The sequence below is a fragment of the Enhydra lutris genome, unplaced genomic scaffold, assembly GCF_002288905.1.
Source record: "Enhydra lutris kenyoni isolate GAN:26980312 unplaced genomic scaffold, ASM228890v2 scaffoldscaffold12, whole genome shotgun sequence".
NCBI classification, from domain to species: Eukaryota; Metazoa; Chordata; class Mammalia; order Carnivora; family Mustelidae; genus Enhydra; species Enhydra lutris.
This window is the reverse complement of record NW_019154096.1, coordinates 26,355,528-26,381,502: the sequence shown is the minus strand read 5'-3', so window position 1 is coordinate 26,381,502 and position 25,975 is coordinate 26,355,528. Positions and strand designations below refer to the sequence as shown.

General features: G+C 38.2%; 1 protein-coding gene across 2 annotated transcripts in view; it reads left to right on the top strand.

The window, feature by feature from the left end:
* Positions 1-25,975, top strand: part of LOC111144955 (mitochondrial calcium uptake 1) — a 245,703-nt gene that overhangs the window by 169,131 nt on the left and 50,597 nt on the right. For both annotated transcript variants that reach the window (XM_022499577.1, XM_022499576.1), the window contains one exon: positions 1,885-2,082. In XM_022499577.1, coding sequence (XP_022355285.1) covers positions 1,885-2,082 — 198 coding nt within the window. The remainder of the gene's footprint in view (positions 1-1,884; positions 2,083-25,975) is intronic.

Below are 25,975 nucleotides of genomic sequence, written 5' to 3'. Positions count from 1 at the left end.
CCTTTGGCTCAGGTCATGATCCCAGGTCTCAGAATTGAGTCCTTTGTCACGCTCCCTGCTTTTCTATCACCCTCTGCTTCCTCCCCACTTGTGCTCATGCATGCTTTCTCTCAAATAATAAATAAAATCTTAAAAAAAAAAAAAAAAAGAGGGGCACCTGTGTGGCTCAGTTATTAAGCATCTGCCTTCAGCTCAGATCATGATCCCACTGTCCTGGGATCAAGCCCCACATCGGGCTCCCTGCTCAGTGGGAAGCCTGCTTCTCCCTCTCCAACTCACCCCTGCTTGTGTCCCCTCTCTTGCTCTCTCTCTCTCTGTCAAATAAATAAATAAAATCTTAAAAAAAAAAGATATTTTTCAAAGTTTTTAAAGAGTGCTTATTATAAATAGTAGTTTCTATATAATGCAGTAGTATTGAGACTATGTGATTATTAATCACTAATGAAGACCATACTGCATGAGTAGTTAATTTTCCCTAAACACTTTTTCCCAGTCACTTACCCACACAAATTCCCAGCACCACACACTTGAGGCTTAACACACGGTGTCCACCATAGGAAGGATATAAGCTGCAATATTTACAGCCACAGGCAAAATATAAATCATGGTAGGTTCTCAGTACTGGTTCACTGTTAGTGAAAATTCTTCAGTACTCACAGTTAAGTAGATAAAATGAATTGTGTATTGTGTTCAAAACAAGAACAAAAAATGTTCTGATTATCCTGTATTCAATTTAATTATTAAAGTCCTTTTTTTTTAAAGGATTTTTATTTATTTATTTTTCAGAGAGAGAGAGGGAGAGCAAGCATACACAAACGGGGAGTGGCAGGCAGAGGGAGAAGCAGGCTCCCTGCTGAGCAGAGAGCCTGATGGGGGGCTCAGTCCCAGGACCCTGACATCATGATCTGAGTTGAAGGCAGAGGCTTAACCCACTGAGCCACCACTCAAGAAAGAGAAGCAGGTTCCCCACTGAGCAGGGAGCCTGATGCAGGAATCAGTCCCAGGACGCTGGGATCATGACCCGAGCCAAAGGCAGACACTCAACCTCAACTGACTGAGTCACCCAGGCACCCTTCAAATAAATAAATCTTTTAAAAATAATAATAATAAAAATAAAACTTCTCAAGGACTAAATTAATTTCTTGGGAAATTATCTCATACCAACTTTGTATTTAATTTATTATTCTAGGGGCACCTGGTGTCTCAGTCCGTTGAGCATCTGCCTTTGGCTCGGGACCTTTGGCTCAGGTCATGATCCCGGAATCCCTGGATCAAGCCCCGTGTCAGGCTCCTGTCTCAGTGGGAGTCTGCTTCTCCCTTTGCCCCTCCTCCCTCTCATGCTCTTTCTCTCTCTCTCTCAAATAAATAAATAAAATCTATTTTAAAAATTTGTCATTCTAATAAATGTGTTATCTCTCTTAGATGTCAGTATTTGCCTAGAGCTATGCTACCTCTTGTCATAACTAGAGAGTCAGTAGTTAGAAGTATGAAAAGTCTCCTGAGATACGGAATGTATTACTGAGAGGTTGATGATTATTTTAGTGTTTTGTGAGAGGTTTTGAGCCTCAAACACAAATGCATGCTCTTCTCTGAAGAGAGATTTTTAAGAGCATCTCAGTTACAACGGTGTCAGGTGTCTCTGTTAAAATCCTGGTTCTGCTACTTGCTAGCTACTTGACCTTGAACAAGTTATTAAACACTCTGCCTCAAATTCCTCATCTGTAAAATGAGGACCATCGTAAGACTTAATAGGATTGTGCGCATTAAAAGAGAATCGTAGCACCATGTAGGCAAATAATAATCAGTAGTCAGTTATTGTTCTTACTTTTTTATACTTTTGTACTTTGTAATGTTTTCCTGAATGGGGCTTTGCTTCTTCTCCAGGTTCAGAGCATCATCCGCTCCCAAACCAGTATGGGTATGCGTCACAGAGATCGTCCTACTACTGGTAACACCCTCAAGTCTGGCTTGTGTTCAGCCCTTACGACCTACTTCTTTGGAGCTGATCTTAAGGGGAAGCTGACGATCAAAAACTTCCTTGAATTTCAGCGTAAACTTCAGCACGATGTTCTGAAACTAGAGGTAGGTATTCCTTGGACTTCAGGGGAATAGGGCATCATGGAAGCACATAGAGCCCCTGGGTGGGGAGGGCATGCACTATAGACATTCGTTCAATCTATCTCTAGCTGTGAGAACTGATTGGTTCGAACCTGACAGCAGATAGGAAATACTACATTCTGTGAAGATGTTTGGAGGTAGGTGGTTCTGGGACTGAAGACCAAAAAAGCCTAAATTGAAAATCTTAGTTGTCTTTGGATACTCAGCTTGAGGAAAAAGAAATTCAGGGGTAAGAGTAGTTCTCAACTTGAGCACGTATCCCCAGTTTTATGTTTATTTCATAGAAGGCACCGGGAGGTAGAGTTGAGGGGGGATAATAAGTAGATCTTTCCTTGAAAGCTTACAAAGCTAAAAACAACTGGAAACACAAAAATGGCAGAATAAAAATATCCGTGCTCAAAGTTGCAGAAATGTCATACTGTGTTTGGAGATTTACTTTTCCACCTACAGTTTAAACCATCATGCTGTTGACTTCCTAGATACAACTCTGTGAGAGTATTGCCTTTCTCTATGTGTATATTTAATGAATTAAGTGTATTTTGGGTTAATTGGCTACTAAGTCTATTATATTCAGAACATTCACTAAATGCCTCCTAAGACACTTTTTTTCCTGGAAAAAATGAAATCTGATCTTCAGAGTTTTGAAAATTCCCACACCTTGGTGTTTCTCAACTTCTTTTTTTTTAAACATTTTTAATATTATTTGAAATTTGAAAACATGAAAATACTGGAGAAAAGCACTGCTTTGTTTTTTAAACTATGTATATTCTTTATCTGCTTTTCCATTTTTCTCTAAGATTCTGATAAGGTACTCCCACCTCTTCCACCCACTTAACTCCATTGAGACAATTTGAAAAATCACAACTGAATTCTCATTATTGGTAAGAACACCACTGAATGTTCCTACTCTAGGAACGAAGTATGGATAATACAAAAAATCAAATCAAACTTTGAAATGTGCTTTTGTACTTGTTTTCTGAAAATGGTATAATTGATATCCAAAGAACTTACCTCAAAAAAAAACAAAACAACAAATTATCAGACTTCTTGAGGGCAGTTCTTGGCCCCTATAATAAATGGTTAGTGCTATGTATGTGTGTGTATGTATATGCATATGTGTGTGTGTACACACACACACACACACACACACACACAGACATATTTACACACAGTCTAGCCTGACACTCATTCATGGACACACAGGTGGGACTCTTAAGAGACACAGCAGGGGACTTTTCTGTCTTTCACTTTGAGATGTTGTAGAGTTGGAAGTCCCCTAAGATTGTCAATGAGGTAGATTGTCAATGAGGTAGAGTATTATAAAGCAGATTAGGGGTTTCATACATGTGGACCAGCACAGAGCCTACACTCAAGTGTAGGAAAAAAAAGATCTGAAAGACAGTTGTGTGTAAGATAACTTACTACAGAAAGCTCTCTTGTATTTTGACATTGGCTTTGGTCCAAGACTACCAAAAACTATTCCTTGCCATTCAGCAATTCTTCATGAAAGGGCATCAGTAGACTCTTGTGAAAGAGCCCAGCCTAACATGTAATAAATATTCTATAAATGTCTATTAGTCCTGAATCCATTCTTTCCATGTGATGGTACAAGTCCAGTGAATAAATGCCTCTTTATCACTAACCCCCATATTTTATAGTTTCGTGAATCGGTGCTTTGTCTTTCCAATCAGATTTGTAATTCCTTGAGGAGGTGTGACTAAAAGAAAAAAACATACCTTTGGTGCTCTCATAATGAGACCGGAGTTAAAATTTTGTTTCCACCATTTACTTGCTATGTGACATTTGTTGAGTTATTTACTCTCTTAGAGCCTAGCTCCACATTTGTAAAACAGGACAGTGGTTAAGTGAGATCATGTTTCTTATGCACTGGATTCTGTTCCCCCAGAATTTTTATTTTGAAGCCCTTACCCCCAGTACCGCAGTATCTGACCATATTTGGAAATAAAGTCCTTAAAGAGGTGAGTTAAAATGAGGCCATTAGAGTGGGCCCTAACCCAGTTCTACGGATGTCTTTGTAAGAAAAGGAAATTTAGGGTCACAGAGACCAGTGGTGCCATGCACAAAGGGACAGCCATGTGAAGAGATAGCAAGAGGGTAGCCAACTGCACGGCAAGGAGAGAAGCCACAGAGGAAACCTGCTCTGCCTATGCCTTGATCTTAGACCTGCAGCCTCCAGAACTGTGAAAAAATAAATTTCTGTTGTCACCGAGCTCTAGGTATTTTGTTATGGCAGCCCTAGCAGACTAATACAGTGATATGCCTGATGCCACATGACCTGTCCTATACTTTTAATAGTATTCTTTTTATCTTCTCTGTATATCCTCTGTCACTTAGTATGGCAGTTGGCATATATGATGCACGTAAATGGGTCATCTCGAATGACTGAAAGGCCCTTTCTTGAAATACTTTTATCGATAAAACTTTTGTAAAATGGAAGCAAATTTTTGTTTTTATGAAACACTTTTTTTTTTTTTAAGATTTTATTTATTCACTTGACAGGCAGAGATCACAAGTAGGCAGAGAGGCAGGCAGAGAGAGAGAGAGAGAGGAGGAAGCAGGCTCCCCGCGGAGCAGACAGCCCGATGCGGGGCTCGATCCCAGGACCCCGGGATCATGACCTGAGCCGAAGGCAGAGGCTTTAACCCACTGAGCCACCCAGGCGCCCCTATGAAACACTTTTGATACCACTTTTCAAAGCTTGGTTAGTTTCTCCCTTCACTGAATAGGAAACATAATCTCATAATCATAGCCAAGAGGAAAATGGAAATAATTAATAATATCTTAACTTTCTTATAGGTTTTTATAATCCCATCATTCTATTTACCTCTTACTAATTTTTTAAAAGATTTTATTTATTTATTTATTATTTATTTGCCAGAGACAGTGAGAGAGGGAACACAAGCAGGGGGAATGGGAGAGGGAGGAGCAGGTTCCCACCGAGCAGAGAGCCTAACGTGGGCTTGATCCCAGGACCCTGGGATCATGACCCGAGCCGAAGGCAGCCGCTTAACAATTGAGTCATCCAGGCAACCCATTTACCTCTTACTAGATTTATTTCATAACTTATTTACTTTAAAATTTCAGATCCAGGAAAGTTACTATTCCATTTAGTTGTTGTTTTTTTTTTTCTTTTAAGATTTATTTACTTATTTTTGGGGTTGCAGCAGCAGAGGGAGAGAGAGAGAGAGAGTCTGAAGGAGACTCCATGCTGAGCACAGAGCCTAACACAGGGCCCGATGCCACGACCTGAGCCGAAACTCAAGAGTTGGATGCTCAGTGGACTAGGCCACCCAAATTCCCCTCCATTTAGTTATTTCTATCTTTTTCTCACTACAGTAACTTTGACAGTGAAGAGAATACTACTTATCTGTCAAATTTAATTTCCAGCAGGGTCAGGGAAGAGGGGAAAAGACGGTCCATAAACCTTTTTGAGGGCCTACTATGAGCCAGGCACCTTACAAATATTACATGCCTTTATTTTAAATCTTGCCAACCCTGTTATGTTTAGTGGTGTTATACCTGTGTTTCAGATGTGGAAACTGAAACTCAAAAAGATAAAAGTCGTAGAGCTATCAAAGGATAAGAGTGAGAATTCAAACTCAGTCTTTCAGAACTATCATTTGTTCTTTATCTGATTATTATTAGTTTTAGTCTAATACGAGATTTTTTTTGCCTGACTCATTTGGAACTATAAAGAAAAAGGAAATGCTCTGAATTTTAGGAACAGAAAAAGACCAAATTTCTTGAATATCTATGGTCTACCTGCTTTAGCACCATCTTTTCCTAGTTCTTTTGCCCCTCAAATTGAGTCTTAACGACTGAAAAGAAATGCACTGTTCTTTTGTGTTTATATTACCTAAGCTAGTTGTTTAATATCTTTTTATTATAATCATTAACTTGTTAGGTTTTTATAAATGTTTTAATGCTTTTAATTTTCGTCATTTTATTATACCCTTGTTTCTCTATCTGGAAACTCATAAAAACATGGGTTTGAAGGAATAACTTAAAGATACACAGTTGGCTTTTTAAAAAATACCTTGAAGTTATTAAACATTCCATCTAAGGCTACAGAGAACTATTGAGTTCCTTAGAGACAGGTGCCAAGTCTAATTCCAATTAATATATTCATTGATTTCTTGAAGACTACAGTTAAGTAGGATGTCAAAAATGAAAGGTAATAGAAAACTCTTTGAAAGAGTATAATTAATTTTAATTTGGGGGGAGGGGAAAAAGGAGCTGTCATGTCATCAAAGAAAAGTAAAAGCTAATTGATACAAGAAGGAAGAAGCCAACTCCAGAATATATAAGAAAACTGGAGAAGCATCATCTAATAAAATTCTAGGCTGTAGCATGATCTTTTTTTTAATAGGTTTTGGGGTTCACGTGCTTATTGCATAACCAATCAGATTATTACATTTTAGGAAGGCATGAGTATCAATTATCTGAAGGCAAACTGGATATAGTTCAAAGGATAACAGTGAGGTGTGCCTGGATGGCTCAGTTGGTTAAGTGTTGGACTCTTGGTTTCAGCTCAGGTTGTGACCTCATGGGTCTTGAAATGGAGTCTTGCATCCAGCTTCTGCTCCGAGCTCAGCCTGGAGTCCACTTGAGTCTCTGTGCGTCTGCCCCTCCCCCACTCACATGGGCACATACAGGTGCTCTTGGTGCATGTGCTCTCTCTCTCTAAAAAATAAATATTTATTTATTTTTTTAAAGATTTTATCACAGAGAGAGAGAGCACAAGCAGGGGAGTGGCAGAGGGAGAGAAAGAAGCGGGCGCCCCACTGAGCAGGGAGCCTGATGGGGGACTTGACAGGACATTGGGATCATGACCTGAGCCGAAGGCAGCTGCTTAACCCATTGAGCCACTCTGGCGTCCCGAAAAAAATAAATATTTTTTTTTTTTAAAGTTAAAAAGAATAACAGTGTCTGTCTTATATTCCCAGTCTTCAAGAAAAAGAAATTGAAGTTAACAGATCTGTTAAGTCAGGAAGATAAAAGGGAGGCATAAAGAACAATGCTAATTTTTTTTTTAATTTTTTTTTTTTTTTTTTTTTTTTATGTGACAGAGAGAGAGATCACAAGTAGGCAGAGAGGCAGGCAGAGAGAGAGGGGGAAGCAGGCTCCCGGCTGAGCAGAGAGCCCGATGTGGGGCTCGATCCCAGGACCCTGAGATCATGACCTGAGCCGAAGGCAGTGGCTTAACCCACTGAGCCACACAGGCGCCCCAAGAACAATGCTAATTATTTTCATTTGTCAATAAAAGTAGAGCAAAAAAAGAAAAGAGAAGGTTAAGTTAAATATTAAATTTTTTAAAAATTATATGACTATAGTATATAGTTATATAACAATATAATTTATAGTTCTATAAGTATATTTAACTTATATAATTTATTTAACATTAATTATTAAGCTCATAATTATTTAAAATGATTTAACTTACATAATTCATATTTATATAGCTATAACTGCATGATTGAAAATGCCTAAGGAAATTCCAGATCACCCACTTTATATCATCAAGCTGACATCTTTGCGCTCAATTCTCTAAAGTGTTAAGGCAGAATTAAATCTGTCTTGCTCCAATGCAAAGGACCATGAGACAAACCTCGGCTCTTTTCCTGGCCAAAAGATTTGAAATAGGAGACCAGAAGGCAAGAAGGCTTTCAATCAAACACTTTCTGAAACTAGAACACCCTTGACAGAGCAGATTGCTTTTTATCCTAATACCAGTTTTGCTTCTTGTTCTTTCTTCTGAGAAACTCTTATGTAAACTCAAAGATGAAAATTGACTCTTGATTTAATTAAGTCTAAAAAACTAAATGAGATATGTTCAATGGCGTTTCTTTTAATTTTATTCTTCAGCTTTTGCCAATACAAAGCAGAATGTGAATAATAATAAATCTATAGTTTCTTATTTCATCCTCAGATGTTTTCAGCTTGAATTTCCAAAAATCATTAAATGGGTTATTAAACAGTACTTGTCTCTTTTAGGTATTTATAACTAAGGAGCCAATAATATGTTTAAAGGTAAAAAATAAAAACCTATTAAGGTAACAATCCCCACTATAGAAAAATTGTAACTTTGCTATTTGGTTGTAATGATGAAATTATTTTACTAGTTCATGTTTTCTAAAAAATTTAAAGTACTTAGCCAACATGAACTACTTCACCTTCTAAAATTCTGAGGAGAAAAAGCCATAGCAAGCATTATTTTCCCAGATACTTAAAAAAAGAGAGATCTATTACTTAAGCCATATAAAATATTTTTATTTCTTCTTTCAAGTTATTTATTTTTATCCCTTTTCTTATTTCTTAAATCCAGGCATCTGTTTCTTTTATAAAAATACTAAGTTGGGGTGCCTGGGTGACTCAGTTAAGTGTCTGACTTTTGATTTCCTCTAAGTTCATGATCTCAGGGTCCTGGGATGGAGCCCTGCATCAGCCACCATGCTCATCAGTAAGTCTGCTTGCCCCTCCCCTTCTGCCCCTCTCCTTATGCAAGAATGCGCATGTTCTCTCTCTCTCTCTCCCTCTCTCTCAAATAAATAAATAAATAAAATCTTCAAAAAATTGAATTAGTACCATGATCCATCCAACCTACTAGTCTTTCTTTGCCTGGGACACCAAGGCATGTTTTAGGAAATGATCATTAATTTAAAAAAATATAAATACCTAAAAAATAATAGAATAAAAATTTAATTGCCTTCAACAATTATTTATAAGTCACCCATGACTTGATGTCAACACTTTTTAAAACTAATTATATTTTCTCTCTGTACCATACACATCATGAAGTAGGTCCAGTATTTTGTTCTGATGAGAACAAGGTAGCTCTCAGGATGAATTAATTTAACAAGAAGATACGCAAAACCCAAAACCAAGCTCTGATTTAATTTTCTGCAATTCCCTTAACAACCTGTAACTCAAGTTTGCTATCATTTGTGGCTTATAGGTTCTTCAGCTTTGAAATTAGACTAAAAATACTAGGTATGGTAGAATGTCCATGGTGATATAAAGCTCCCTTGATGTTGTAAATTTAACCTTGATAATTATTCTGTAGATAGCATTCAAATAGTGCTTTTTTTGTTTCATATCTTTTGGAGAATGAAGGAAAATGTTTTAAGAGTGATACTTTGTTGCTTACAATATATGATTCTAGACATGACGTTTAGATATTCTTCTTTTTTTAAGACTTTTTAATTTATTCATGAGAGGCAGAGAAAGAGAGTCAGAGGCAGAAGGAGAAGCAGGGTCCGCACTGAGCAGAGCCCAATGCAGGACTTGATTCCAGGATCCCGGGATCATGACCTGAGTGGAAGGCATACACCTAACCAACTGAACCACCCAGGCACCCCTGGACATGACTTTTAAAAGGCATTGATTGGCACTTCTGAATCTGACCTTTTGGATTGGTAATTGAAGTGCAGAAAACTGTTAGAGATTGATATTTTTCTTTGATTTGCAGCTAGCTTTAGGATTCCAAAGTCAGTATGTTAGTGATACCTTTGCAATGCTGGGAAATCTCCGGGTTTTTCCTGTCATCAATATATATATGTATTTAAGATTTTATTTATTTATTTGACAGAGAGAGAGAGAGAGATCACAAGTAGGCAGAGAGGCAAGCGGGGGGTGTGGGGGAACAGGCTCCCTGCTGAGCAGAGAGCCTGATGCGGGGCTCAATCCCAGGACCCAGAGACCATGACCTGAGCTGAAGGCAGAAGCCTAACCCACTGAGCCACCCAGGCGCCCCTATCATCAACATCTTTAACTTTATATTCTAAGTTAATTTTAAACTGGGTGCAAGACAGAGCTCAAATAAATCATGAAGATTTGTTCTTTCTCTGGAAATTGTTCCTCAGTATGTCATTCATAGAGTCTTATCAGCCATCTTTTAGTAGAACACAAATGCTTCTCAATTTATGAATGAGCTGTGTACCAAGGTATCAAAAGTTCATAGGTCAGTTATTTGGAATTCAGAATGCAGTGATACTTCCCCGTTTTGTACGCAACAGAATTCTTAAAATAGTGTTGAATGCAATAATAGTGAAATGAGAAGTAGTATGAAAGAAGATAATTGTGTGAATTGATAGTCACTGTTTAATCTGTATGTATCCTTCTAGCCACAGCACTCTTGGATATAGACCTCTAGCAATATGACGTATTTTAACCAAGGTTTGAGTACATACTACGTAAAGTGAAAATACTCGCCAACATTTCTTGAGAGGTTACCATTGAGCCAGGCACTGTTCTAAGTGCTTTATGTACAATATTTCATGTAATTTTCACAAGGTATGAGGTTGGTATTATAATTATCAATACTAAACAAACAAGGAAACTGAGGCCCAAAGAGGTTAAGTAACTTGCCCAAAGAGGAGCTGAGATTTTATTCCAGGCAGTCTGCTTTCAGAGTCTGCTCTTAAAACTTACATGAGCTTTCTAGGAGTTTTACTAAATGAGATGAACAAAACAGTGTTCTCCCAAGAAGCTTACAAAGGTGAGACGAATGAACCACCGATTCTTACAGTGTTATAAGTACAGGACCAGACATATTTTTATGGTGCAGTGGGAGTATAAAAGGGGACATGTAGATCAGTCTGTGAAGAGCACAATATTTGAGTCAGCTCTAGTCAAAATTCATTCTATAGGAAGAATAGGTTGGTTAATTTTTATTCATCCTTTGTTCTGGTTGTAGGATAGATGAGAAGAGGCAGGGGAGCCCTGAGTCACACTGGGACTGGAGCCAGGAGAGGGTGAGAGAGAAAATGACCTTTCTTATCAGGTCCGTCCCAAACCAGGCTGAAATTAATGTGTCTCCAGGATGTTCTCATTTTGGGAAAGGGGCCCTGTGCCCTCAAGTCCAGGTCTCTAGAGATCATCAAGAAACAGAAAGCAGGGGCAGGATAAGAAAAGATGCTTTCTCCAGATTTCTCCAACAGTTAGCTGGGCCCTAGGGCAGATCAAATTTGGCCTCTGACCCAGACTTAGAATGAAGAAATCTGGACTAAATGATGGGCAGGGTGTCTGAGTAGGCCTTTTCATTTTTCTTCCTCCTCGAGCCATCTTCAGCCACAAAGGCCTTTCAGAATTGCAGTCTTTGGGATTCATGAACATTTAAATATAAAGAATTAGGGCTTTAAAGAATGACAGTTGTAGTCATGAGTAGGAAAAAAAAAAGAAGCTTTTTTTGTCCTTTTTCTCCACCCTTCTTTAAACTAATTTCTCAAATGACTCTAATAGATCTTTTTCTCTTTTAGAGGAAAAGGAGATTTTTTAAAAATAACTTTAGCCTCTAGCCTGCCATTCAGCCTTAGAGGAGTCTAGACAATGTCTTAGGAACCAGAGCCAGCTTTGCAGTAATTTGTGAATAAATAATGCATTACAGCCTGTTGAATTCAGACTCCAAGCAAATGCCACTTTAGAGGGTCATATATATTACATCAGGTTATTATCCTCCGAATTCAGTTAACAGCATAGAAAAGTTTTTTTTCTCAAGTCTCCTTTATTTCTCCTTTTTCCCATTATAATAGAATGCCTTTTCTCCCTCCCTATCCACATTCTCCTCATTTGTTTTATATCAAATCTACCACATTAGCATGAATGGTTTTTCTTATTAAAGCTTCTTAGACTAATGAAGTACAAGCTACGTCAGTCATTTTTTTAGCATTAAAAAAAGCCTCCAAATAAAGTAATGCCAAAACATCTTTTTTAGGATGCCCCTTTTCTTCACCAGTCTTTCCTTGAAATCTCATATCCTGTCTACCTAGCAGAAAAATAAAGCCAAAAAATGTAACATTTGGGGTTTGAGGGCTTGGGTTTTTTGTTTTTACTAATCACAAAATTAGCGAGTCCTTAGGTATGTGCCAGACATTAGGTTAGGTACAAAAGCAGTTAGTTCCTGAATAGAAGGAGTTACAATCAGACTAGAAATTAGACAGTTATTACAGCCCTGGAAGAAAAGTACAACAGTAGAGGTATGCACACAGTAGGTGCACAGTAAATATTTGTCCAAAGAATAATCAGTATACAGTAATGTTATTTGGATTTTAAATTTTACACTTTGACCTTGGAAGCCTTAATTTCTTCAAATGTACAGTCATAGTAATATCTACCTCACAGAGTTGTCAGGAAGTCTTCCTGAGATACGGAAGCAGCCAGGGCAATGCCTGACACCCACCATGTGCTCTGGGGTGGTTGGTTCATGTCCTTATTCCTTCATGGCTGCCTGCTTCTTGCTGAGCTGTTTTGTGTCCAGCTGCTTCACAGAGCACCTTCCCACAGACTATTGGTGTCTCCTGCACTTCTTCCATTATCAGCACAGGAAGTAAGGGAAGACCGGTGACCTCTGCTTCCTGACATCTCTGGCCAGTGGCCCATCTTGATATTTTCTGCAGCTTCGTTGCCCTCAAAGTTTGAAAAGATTCCAGGAAATTGCCAACTTCATAGTCATTGGGTTGATTTGATTTGTAATCCCAAATCAGTGATTTACATTGTATCCAACTAGAAAAATAAGTGAGGTGTGCTGAATTCACTGTGCTGGAAATATTGCTCATGAGATGTTTAATTATTTTTTTTATATTTCTATGTAGATACATTTATGGAGCATGATGCCAGAAATTAAGGCAGAAACTGTAGTAGTTCCCTTGAATACAGGATTGGTCATTTTCTCTTTATTGAACATCCTATACAGAATTATATATCTCTGTCATCATTGTTAAGAGTATTAATATACTATATTTTCCTTTTTGTGTAGAAATAGTTCTCAGGGGGACACCTGGGTGGCTCAGTCGGTTAAGCGTCTGCCTTCGGCTCAGGTCATGATCTCAGGGTCCTGGGATCGAGTTCCACGTTGGGCTCCCTTCTCAAAGCGGGGAGTCTGCTTCTCTCTCTCCCTCTGACCCTCCCCTCTTTTGTGCACTCATGCTCTCTCTCAAATAAAATCTTTAAAAACAGAGCAGTAGTTCTCATGGATTTTCTGTACTGTTAAAGTTGGCAAAGTGAAAACCGAGAAGTTCTGGAAGCATTTGCTGTAGTGGAATTACCTTCCCCATCTGGTAGCTTTTTTTGTTGTGGTAATTGTTTCTCTTTCTCTCTCTCTCTCTGTCTCTCCCTCTCTCTCTCTCTCCTTCTCTCCCGCCCTTCCCCAATCTCTCCCTCTTCCCTCTCTCTGTATAACAAAATGACATTTGGGATGAATTAATGTTCATAGGGCTAACTTAACGGTTGTTCTTGTCTCAGGTAACCTGTCTGATTCTGCAACTTCAACTCTGGTGTCACTGCCACTGCTAGCGTAAACACCTGCTCAAGCTCTAGTGGTTTTGCAAAGTAAGAAGATAGTTTCTAACCTCTTCTCTCCAAAACTGGAGCTTTACAGCTCTATTAGTTAGCAATTATTACCTAAGAAATTATCCCCAAACCTAGCAGCTTAAAAGAAATATTCTATCACACAGTTTCTAAGGGACAGGAATCCGAGAGCAGCTTAGCTGGGTGGTTCCGGCCGTCTCTCCTGAGGGGCAGTCACGCCTTCAGCCCTAGCTACAGTGCTCTAAAAGCCTGACTAGCTCACTCACACGGCTGTGGGCAAAAGGCTTCAGTTCCTCACTCTGTGGATGTTGTCAGAAGGTTCTCATGACATGGCAGCTGGCGCCTTGCACAGCAGGTGATCCAAGAGAGAGAAAATGGAACCAAGATGTCTTTTCTTACCTACTCTCAGGAGTGACATCCCTTCTGCTGCATTGTTTTGGCCACAAAGGCCCATCCTGGACCTTTATGGGTGGAGACTACACAAGAGCATGATTCTGAAGACCTGGGGAACACAGGGGGACATCTTTATACAGACTACCACACGTATAAACTCACCACCTTCCCCAGAAGATAAGACTGGCCTTTGGAGGGCTGTGACAAAAACAGTTCCAGTGACATGCTGTCAACAGTCATGCTGTCTCATGGACACAGTGCTGTTGCACCCTTTTCCAGCAGTTGGCTCATTGTAGAGGCTGACCCAGCAGTTATCTTTCAGCTCTATGGTGATTTTATTTTCAGATGCCTTCCTGCCTGTCTGCGCCACTTGGCACTGCTCAGGGTCACCCCAGTCTTCCCCGTGTTTCATTAGCTTTGAATCTAGTGAACAGAGTGGCAGCCTGATTCCTTTCCCTTGCTTCATAGGAGTATTCAAGCACTGTATGTTAATAGTTTATCTCTGCTTCACCAGACACCCAGCCACATGTTCTTGCAATCCAGGCCTTGCAAATGCTTGCTGTATTCCTATCCCAGGCCCCTCCATCCCTAGAGAAATGCTTCTTCTATGTAGCTTTTGAATTGATGAGGAGGGCTCCCCTAAAACCTCAGGATTCAATTTTTTTCCCCCACAGAGTGGGGTTTAGTCCCTTTTATGCTATAAACAATGGTTTATTGCTCCCATTAGTGACAGAAGTATTGAATATTTTAAATAAATCTCACTTTATGGCCAAAGCATTAGGATGTGTTTAGTTTCCATGCTTATAAATTTATTCCCTCAATTTAAGGAAAATGTCTTTAAAGATCACTCTCTAATTCAGTATCTATTATGAGAATAAATTTTTCCATGATATTTTATAATCAACTTGGGAAATTCCCACTGACATAATGGTGGTGTGTTAAAAGCCTAACAGATTACTTTTTCACTCAAGATGTAAGGAATTTTACTCTCTGGTACATAGAATATGATACACATAAAAACACTTAGATAATGTGTCACTTAGTGTTAGCCTTCTGGGTGCCTGAAAATGTTCATTTCTTAAGTGTGATGAACTTTGAACTTTTATTTTTTTTTATTCATTCATTCGTTCATTTATTTATTTAGAGAGAGTGGGTGACAGAGGGCAGAGAGAGAGGGAGAGAGAGAATCTTAGGCGGGCTCCACACCCAGTGTGGAGCCTAATCCAGGGCTTGATCTCACGACCCTGAGATCATGACCTGAGCCGAAATCAAGAGTCAGACACTTAACTAACTGAGCCAGCCAGGCATCCCTGAACTTTTAAAGCAGGAAGTAGCTGCTCTCTAGCTATGCTTTTACGTAATTACCACCTATTCACATAGGTGTAATCTCTCATCTTACCCATCTGTGATACTAATTAAAGAAATGGGAACAAAGTCCGCTGTCCATCAGGAATTCCCCTATCACCTCAAATTGAGCTAGAGTTTTCAAGGAACTTCTGGCATTTCGTGTTAAGTAAATGTGTATCATGTTGACTCTGACGGAGACTCGTTTTAAAATTTGGATCTAAAATAATGACTGGGATTCTTGTAATGCTCAGGAAATTATACTGGTTGGTTTACTGATTTTATCTCAGTCTGAATTCAGAAAGCCTATGAGGGATTTTTTTTTTTCTCTGTGGATTCGAATTAACTTTTATAGTTCACTTTAAATATATATCTTTATGCTCTGACAGGGTTATGGTAGCTGGGGGAGCAATCTCTTTGGTTTTCCTCACTTGTGAGTATGTATAACCTCAGGTGTGATGTTATTGTGGTTTTACATTCGATTTCTGCCCAAGAATAATAATAAGTTGTGGGGTTGGTTGATCCAGTGAGTATACTAAGTCCATTTATTTGGGTGTGCAATCATTAACTCACCAAAGCTAATCAGATTTTAGATCTACTTTGTCAACTGTGCCCGGGAGCCTATTCTCTTAGTGAAACATAATTAATTTCAAACCAGCAAAATGGGGCATAGGTTTCCAGTCCCTTCTAAACCTGCTTTATAGAGGTCATCCAAAATGACTCACCTTCTCACATTGATGTTTCAGTAGTCACCACATCCATCTGCCAGAGGGCTCAACAGAGCACATCCTTAGAGCAGAGTAAAAGCTACATCATCTTGATAAGTGAATACTGCTAAGCCATAATTAGTATATGTCCAGCCCTAGTTCCTAGATAGCTTCAAATATTTGAAAAGCCTGCCTCTCTCTGCCAGTATTTGCTGGTAAATACATGATAGAACAATGTGCAGTTTTCCCCATGATGTTACCATGGTGGCATAATTTTAGTGTATTCCGTGAGATGGCTGTGATCGAAAATACCGGTTAACTTCCTCTCTGCCTGTATACTAAAAGCAGTGGAGTAACCTTGGCCTCTGGTTTATGATTGTAGTCTTTACCGGTACTGCAAAGCCACGGACAGCATGTATCCTCCCTAGGTGATTTGGGGCTTGTTGTTGCCGCCCAGCTACGTGACAGCCGAGGAGGCGAGGAAGTAACTATTTGAATTGTAGTAAAGGGATAGAATTGAGAATGACCAACTAATAGTAGTATCTTTGTCTCCTGTATTACATCTAGCTCCTCAAGTTAAGTACCCTTGAAAGTGGGGGATCTCTACCATCTTGAGGAGCTACAGGAGATGATAAGAGCAGCTTCTTTAATAGTTGCCTCGGCCCCTATTACCTTGCATTGGCCATTCACATTGATGTATTGGGTGTTTCAAATCTAATAGGACCCCAAGAAGGAAAGATATTAAAAGTAATTTAAATATTTAAGGGAGTATAATTTCAAAATGTAAACATTCTGCCAGCACCAGCAAGAGCAAGACCTGCTGGACAGAAATGAGGAGTCGTCTGACTTTCTTTCAGTAAAGGCTTAGGGTTAAGCAGCAAGAAGGCCAAGCAACCATAGGTTTTGCGCGTAGCTAGAATCACACACTTAGAAAAATGTGTGCGAAGCAAGAAAGAACCTAATTGGGTCCAGATCTCTTCATCAGGAAAGAACCTACTTAAGCCCATATCTCTTCATCACACCCACTCCTGAGTCACTGTCAATAACATCATCTCGTCCGACCACTTCTGTCCATCTCTGCCACCATTCTAGTCCAAACTGCGCTCATCTTCTGCCTGGATTACTTCAGTTGCCTCCTTACTAGTCTTACGATAGCCACTCTCGCTGTCCTTGTCCTTCTTAGAATAAAGACTTAAACCCATGCCTAGAGTCTCGGTATTATTTGAGCTCTGCAGCTGCCTCCTCCAAATTCATCTCATACCAATCAGTCTTCCACCTCAGGGCCTTTGTTACTACTGTTGATTTGCCTGGACACTCTCGTCCTCCTTTCCCTTCCGCTAGTTACCTCAGAGCTCAGTTACTCCTGACTCAATCAAGGAAGTCTTCCCTGCTTCACCGTCTTCCAAACCCAAATTAGACCACATTTTTATATTAGATGTTTCCAAAGTGCCCTGTACTTTTTCTTGACATCACTTAATAATATAGTCATCTGATTTTTGTCATATCTTGTGTCTCTGGATGTTGTCCTTACAGAAAACATCAACTAATAACTATTTATGATGCTATCTCCTCTTGAGTATAATCTGGCAGTGTAACTTAAAATTACCTGTTTTGTTTTTTCCTATTTATTAGGAATATGTACACTTACGTGATCTTAATATCAGCCTCTAGTCATGGCTTTGTTAAATCATTTTTTTCCGAAACAATATTATGCAATTTTGTCATGACTGTAATCATGCCAGTAATACACATCCTTGTAGAGTTATTTTATTTTATTATTTTTTATTTTATTTTATTTTGCGGGGGAGAGAGGGAGAATCCCAAGCAGACTCCACGCCCAGGGTACAACTTGATGTGGGACTTGATCTCGTGACCTTGAGATCATGACCTTAGCTGAAATCAAGAGTTGGATGCTTAACCAACTGAGCCATCCAGGTGCCCCTCTATGTAGAGTAATTTTAAATCTACCAGGCTGTGTTGTAGTCTTCACATCTCAGGTTCCTTTTACATAAGTGGAGACTATAGCTAATATACCTATCTCAAGGGTAATTATGAGACTCAAATAAGAGAATGAATAGGAAACATTTTGTACATTATTATCCCTAAGTCCATTTGTTTATATCCCATATGTAGTAACTACAGGACTTATAATTTATTCTTACAGCTCCTATTTCCATAAATTTTTGTCTAAGTCAGTTTCAGTGGGAAAATAGAGTTTATCATTTAACTTTTCATGCCCTAAACTTAGTTCCACTCCTGCTGCTTTTCCTCCTCATAAACATGCAAAATGTGAATGTGAGAGTAGAAAGGAGAGTTAAGAGAATCACTGAACTGTTTTTCTTTCCTTTTTCCATTTCTTTTCTGTATTGTCTTTCTAGAGAACGAGGTTTATTTCTCTTTAAGTAGAGCTGAAGTTAACAGAAGCAAGTGTGACCCCCAATTATTATTTGTAGCTGACATTTAGTGTTGCTAATAATACTATTACAGATAGCTGACATTTATTCTGCTCTTAGTAGGTGCTGGGTGGGTGTGGTACTACCATATTTCATGGAATCTAAAACATAAACAGTGGAAAAAAGAAAAAACAACAGTGGGAAGAGAGACCATGATTCTATGTGCCACTAAGAAAGAAAAAAAAAAAAAAGCTGTCAAGTAAACCATGATAAAAATGCTCTCTTTACACCAAAAATATTGGTTAATATCCATTAAAATGCTCCTGTAACTTAAGATATATTATGTGTCACTCTTGTGCACACATTAAAAGGAATTATGAACAAAATAAATTGGTCTGAAACTTCATCATATTCAGGTCCAACACTTCTAAATTTCTCTTTGACTGAAAATCTGTGTTTTTCCACACAGTACTGTCCTTTGAGCTCTCAAGAGCATTAGTAATGCAGCATTTCTTAAAGGAACACTGCACTGCTACCTGGGATTTTCTTCTGAGCCATGGGTCCCTGTTCTACACACTGTAACGTACTCATACAGCCAGTGACAATGGGTAGGCTGCTGCCTACCCAACATCAATTGTAAAAGTATACTGAGTTTAGAGGTATTAAATATAAAAAATATAAGTAAATGCATCTTCAGAAAGAAAGTTAGGGTGATTATTTCTCAATCATTATCTGACTTAACTCTCACAATAATCCCAAGAGGAAAGTACTTATTACACCAATCTTACAAATAAGGGAACCAAAGCTCGAAAGGTTACATAAATTGCTCGAGTGGTGACCAAGAAACACCAGACTCAAGTCAGTCTGCACAACCTGAATTCTTTTTTTTTTTTTAAGATTTTTATTTATTTGAGAGAGAGCACAAGCAAGTTAAGGGGCAGAGGGAGAAGCAGGCTCCTTGCTGAGCAGGGAACCAGACCTGGGGCTTGATCCCAGGACCCTGAGATCATGACCTGAGCAGAAGACAGACGCTTAACCAACTGAGCCACCTAGGCACCCCACAACCTGAATTCTTGCCACTGAAACATACTGGCTTCATTTATATTCGCCATATAATTAAGATCTCTGATGTGGATACAGGAGAAATATCCTAATCCTTCCAGAACAGGGAGTGGGATGCCTGGATGATGCAAATGATTGAGCATCCAACTCTTGGTTTCGGCTCTGGCTGTGATCTCAGGGTCATGAGATTGAGCCCTACGTGGGGCTCTGTGCTTGGTGTGGAGACCGCTTGGGATTCTGTCTCTGTGTCTTCCTCTGCCCTTCCCCTCTTCCATGTGCACATTCTCTCTGTCTCTTTCACTCTCTGTAAAATAAGTCTTAAAAAAAACAACAACAGGGAGTATATAGTGCTGCGTAAAGTATTTCTCAGAGGCTGTCAAACTAGAAGTTTAGAGAATAAAGACTAAATGAAAAGATTCCTACATGTCTTCAGCTGACTGTAGATACTACGATCTAATCTAATTCAGATTGGTGGATCTGTGTGTTTTAGTAAAAATATTCTTATTTTCTCAATGGACTAAACTGTGGCTATAATGATTTTTCAACTTCTACCCTGGCTTGAATCTTATGCAAGCTGATGATATGGTAATTTTCTAATATAAGTGATGGAAGAAGGGAAAACTCACTGATGGGTTTTTGTGGTTTTCACTGGAACGAATAAATGTACCTGCCGTTCTCACCTCATTTATCATCCCAGCATAATTTCAAACTGAGTACAAATTGTTTTGGCCTGTGGAGTCTGACATCCTCTGTCTTGTCTGCATCCTCCTGTATGCTTAATTTACCTATTTTTATTGTTTCTTTTAGTTTGTTAGATGTGAACTAGTATTATTGAGAAATTTTATACAGTTGACCATTGAACATAGGGGTTAGGGACGGGGACCCCTCCCCGCACGCAGTCAGAAATCTGCATATAACTTTTGATTCCCCAAAAACTTAACGACTAACAGCCTACTGCTGACTGGAAACCTTACCAATAACAAAAACGGTCCTTTAACACATATTTTGTATGTTATACATATTATGACTGTACTTTCAGCAAAGTAAGCTAGAGAAAAGAAATTGTTATTGAAAAAAATCATAAGGAAGAGCCTAGCTCAGTCAGTAGAGCATGTGATTCTAGATCTCAGGGTCATGAGTGCAAGCCACTGTTGGACGTGGAACCTACCTAGATAAAGAAAAAGAAAATCATAAGGAAGAGAAAATACATTTACAGTCTTGTACTGTATTTATTGAAAAATTCTGTGTATTAAATGGACATGTGTTGTTCAAACCCATATTGTCCGAGGGTCAGCTGTATATAACTGCACTCAGGTAAAGAAGCAAATGGAGCTTCATAGTAGAGCCCGCATCTAATCATATCCTTCAAACTCTAAGGGCAACTTTAGGACTTTTTTTCCCCTAAATTACCCTAAATAGAATAATTACCAATTCTAAAGAAGTGGCACGGTCTCTCCTTAGGTATTCAAAAGCGTAGGCTGGAAAGCATGTCTTATGCTCCTACTAGATAATAAATACGAAACTGGTAAGGGACCTTATAAATGAGCACATGCTGTGTGCTCACAGATCTGGGTATGACACAGTAAATTTTCATTGAACACATGCTGTGTGGCAATGACACAGTAAAATATACAAGGCATACGCTCCTTCAAAAAGTGTATAATGTTATGAGAGAGATAGAGGCTTGTTAAAAAATAAAGGATAGTATAATACAAAACATACTCTTCTCTGAGATCTAGACCTTACCTACTGTAGGAGCTCTGAAGACTCAGGAAAGTTGAGTATATTTTGGAATAATCAGCAGGGCCATGAAGAGACATTGAGTTCAGTGGAGGACAGGGTTTGTGTTGCTAGATAAGGGGAACAACTTCCCAGGAAGGGAAAATAACATAAAGAAAAACCCAAATGCTGAACATAAAACAAGTCTTTTGCTGGAGCCAGGAGGGAGTCCAAGTCCTTTCACAGCTGATGAAAGTTTCCTTTGGAATATAGAAGGTCTGAAATTGATTGGATTCCCCTAGCTATAGAAAGGCTTTTGTGTTTATATTTTATTGCTGTGAAAAAGCATTAGGCACATGATCATCCCAGCTTGGGGGACATGTTACATATTTTAGTGAGTTGATGGCTAATTTACATCATGCTGGGGCCCACTAAAAATTAATATCCTCCTTGCCTCTGTTATACAAGTTTTGATATTCTGATCATTTGCCAGTGATTACTGCCTACTGACTTAGATAGTTTTCTCCCATTATAATAATGGGAGAAATTACCCATATTCTATGAAAATGTTAACATGAAGAAACTGGTGCCTCTCTCCCCAAGATTGCCATTAGAAAGTATTTGATTTCGTTTTTTATTTTCCTTTCTTCTTGCAATTTCTTCATGAAATTTTTGTATCTTTATTCTTTTTTTTTTTAAAGATCTTATTTATTTGAGAGAGAATGCGAGAGAGAGAGAGAGAGAGAGAGAGCGCGCGCGCGCATTGGGGGGTGGGAGGGTCAGAGGGAGAAGCAGACTTCCTACCAAGCAGGAAGCCCGATGCGGGACTTGATCCGAGGACTCCAGGATGATGACCTGAGCTTAAGGCAGTCGCCCAACCAATTGAGCCACCCAGGCTCCCTGTGTCTTTATTCTATTGATACGATATATTACCGTAATTGATTTTCAGGTGTTAAACTACCTTCTCATTTATGGGATAAATTCCACTTGGTCATAGTATATAATCCTTTTTGTATGTTGCTAGGTTTGGTTTGCTGGTATTTTATGGAGACTCATTTTTGTTTATTCAGTCACTCACTGTGATGAGGAAATGATCAACTGTGAATACACCAAGGCCAAAGTAAATTGTTTATCTTAACTGTCATCATTATTTTTTAACAGCTTTTCACACTGGCTGCTGTCTTCCACAGTTTGCCACACCTTTAGGTAAAGTCGGCACATCAAGTCTTGTAGAGTGGTCATTAAGTGTCAAGTAATGAACAAGCTAAATCTCCAGCTGTCTTATGAATGCTGACATGCTGTCAGCAATGCTAGGACAAAAAGAGTATGGAAAATGTTGTATTTTTCACCTTGACAGTGGATCCCAGAGAGCTATCTAAGAAAGGATGAAGTCAGAGGAAAACAGTGACATGCAGTGAAAGGAAACAGCCCTTTGCTTTCCTACTACAATTGGTCCTTGGTTCTTATCTTCTAATATTGGAGCTTTTATATTTTTTTCCAACAGTCAGATTGTCTCCAAAACTCTTGTGATCTCCTATGAAAAGAAGAATGTCCTTGAACTCTGAATAAATGCTGAGCATCAACTCTCAAAGGAACACATTAACACAAGACAGACTTCTTTTTCTGTTGCTGTGATTTAGAGTAAAATGGTTATTTGAAAGCAGAAATTGGATATGATAAGATCTGCTTGCTGAAAGAGTTACCTTAAAGGAAAAATAACTTGAGACTAATCCTATATACCAATTCCATGTGGAACCATTAAATTCATAGATTGATTGGAATATTAAATAGCAGTTAATTTTGCCAGAATCTCTTGTTCATATTGATCAAAGTCTTATCTTAGGGAAAAATAGCCACACAAATTTTGTGTAATTAAGAATTCCATGTGAATTAATGTATGGAAAGCACTTAGAATAGGATCTGGCACACAGTAAGTACTATATAAATGTTTGTATTGTGGGTGATAGAGTATGGATTATTCTTTAACAACCTAAGAAATTTTTTCAAGTAAGTGTATTAGCCCTTTTATGCCTTCTTTTTCTCTGGTGCTGAACTGTGATTTTTTTCCTGCTTTCTCCCTTATTCAATATTTGGTTGTATACCTTTAAACAAAACAAAGGAAGTTAACTGGACTGCATTTACTTGAGATTATTAGGCTTAAACCACCCCATGTTAGTCTAAATTCCCATTCAGACTAGTTTCAAAGTCAGCAGACTGGAGGATTTTTTAAAACAAACTTAAGCTGATAATCTTTTTTGTTCTGAGGATTTAATCCCTTTGGTTGGTATTGAGAGATATGTTTTAATATTTTGCTATGTTTTCTTTTTCTTTAAAGATTTATTTATTTTAGAGAGAGAGAGTACAAGGAGGAAGGGCAGAGGGAGAAAGAATCTCAAGCAGACTCCACACTGAGCACAGAGCCCAACGTGGGGCTCAATCTCATCACACTGATCTCATCACCTGAGATCACGACCTCAGCTTAAACCAAGAGTCAAACGCTCAACAGACTGTGCCATCCAGGCACCCCTGTTTTCTTTTTTTTTTTTTTTTTCTTTAAATGAAGAAACCATAAGTCAATACTTAGCTTCTTATCTCACAAGGAAAGAGTTGCTAGATATAAACCAGCAAAACAATTCATAAAGAAAAAGATCCATTTCACTGCAATAAAGATTTAAAACATTTCAAAAAATAAATAAAACTTCTATGCATAAAACAAACTATATTAATAAAGCAAGTATTCTAATCTTATAAATTAATGAGACAAATATGAGCATTTCTACTAAAAAAAAAAAAAATAGGCAAAGAACATACACAAAAAATTCAAAGGAAGAGCTAGAAATGGCCAGTCCATGTGTTAGAAAAATTCTCATCAGCCTCACTAGTAATCAAAGAAATATTCATTAAGATAAGTTACCATTTGGGACGCCTGGGGGGTTCAGTAAGTTAAGTAACTGCCTTCAGCTCAGGTCATGATCTCAAGATCCTGGGATGGAGTCCAGTGTTGGGCTCCTGGCTCAGCAGGGAGTCTGCTTCTTCCTTTCTCCCTCCCCCTGACTCATGCTCTCTCTCTCTCTTTTTCTCTCTCTCAAATAAATGAAATCTTTACTATTTTTCCCCTAGTAATAATATTTTTTATTATCATGCTTGATATTGTCAAGTATACCAAGAGATAGGTATTCACGTATACTACTGGGACTGTAAATTGAAATAGCTTCCTGGAAATTAATTTGGTAATGTGAATTAAGAGCACTAAAGACTTTATACCTACCACTTTTCAACACACTAGATTGGGCAAAAAATTAAAAGTCTGACAATACCAAGTACTGAAGATGAGAAGCAATGGGAACTCTTATACATAGCTGATAAAAGTATTGGAGAGTCTTTTGATATTTTATATCAAAATTTATTATAATATTTAAAATTTATTATAATATATGATAAATAACAACATATATATTTTGTAATATATAATGCATAGAGACCAAAAATATGACCAAAATAGTATAAAATTTAAAATTAATAAAATAAATATTTTAAAAGGAACATAATAATAATTGGATATTCATAAGCTAGCAGTTCCATTTCTAGAGCTATACCTTAGACTAGGAACTCTTTTTTTTTTTTAAGATTTTATTTATTTCTGAGAGAGAGAGAGAGAAAGAGAGCATGAGAAGGGGGAGAGTCAGAGGGAGAAGAAGACTCCCCTGCTGAGCCGGAAGCCGGACACGGGACTCGATCTCAGGACCCTGAGATCATGACCTGAGCTGGAGCAGCCGCTTAACCAGCTAAGTCACCCAGCTGCCCCTTTACTAGGAACTCTCGTTCATGTTTCACAGACATTGATCGAAGAATATTCATAATAGCATTGTTCATAATAGCAAAAAAGCTGATAATAACTCAGATATTCATATGAGGAATAGGAATATAGGAAAACATAGTAGTACTTTCAAACAATAGAAATCTATAACAATAAAACTGAAAGAAGTACACGTAAATGTACTGACATTGATGAATCTTAGAAATACAACACTGAAAAAATATATAGCACTAAAAAAAATTATGGAAGAATACACTCACTAAGATACCATTTTATGAAGTACAAAAGCAAGCAGAAATAATATATTGTTTGGGGACACAAACATATTTTGAACTAAGAAAAAGAACAAAAAAAAAATCTGGATGGTAGTTACTTCTTACAGGAGGGAGAGAGATGAGCTTCCACTATTGTGCTAATTGCTCCTCTCTCAGGTTAACTGGGAGATTCATGGTGTTTATTTTTATTGTTATTATTTTTATAACTTGTCTATTATGCATATTATTTCATATATATAATATTTAATAATTTAAAAGAGCTTGTAGAGTCTTACTTCATAATTCCATTTTTGGAGATCAATCCCAAAACAGTAACAAAAAATAAGTGCTAAAAAAGTTTATCTCAGTGGTGGTATTTACTGTGACCCCAAACTGAAAAAAAAACTAGATATTCAGCACTATTATTTTTTTTAAGTAATCTCTGCACTCAACATGGGGCTCAAACTCACAATTCTTAATATCAAAAGTCACATGCTCTACTGCCTAAGTCAGCCAGGTGCCCCAAGAAAGGACTTTAAAAAGCCTTAAAAAATACATTAAGTGTACAGCGCCTGGGTGGCTCAGTCGTTAAGCGTCTGCCTTTGGCTCTGGTCATGATCCCAGGGTCCTTGGATCAAGCCCTGCATCAGGCTCCTTGATTGGCAGGAAGCCTGCTTCTCCCTCTCCTGCTCCCCCTGCTTGTGTTCCTCTCTCTCTCTCTCTCTCTCTCTGTCAAATAAATAAATAAAACCTTTTAAAAGAAATTTTTTTTAATAAAAAAATTTTTTAAATGCATTAAGTGAGATAAAGGTTAATTAGAATTTGCTGAGAAGTGAAAGCTAA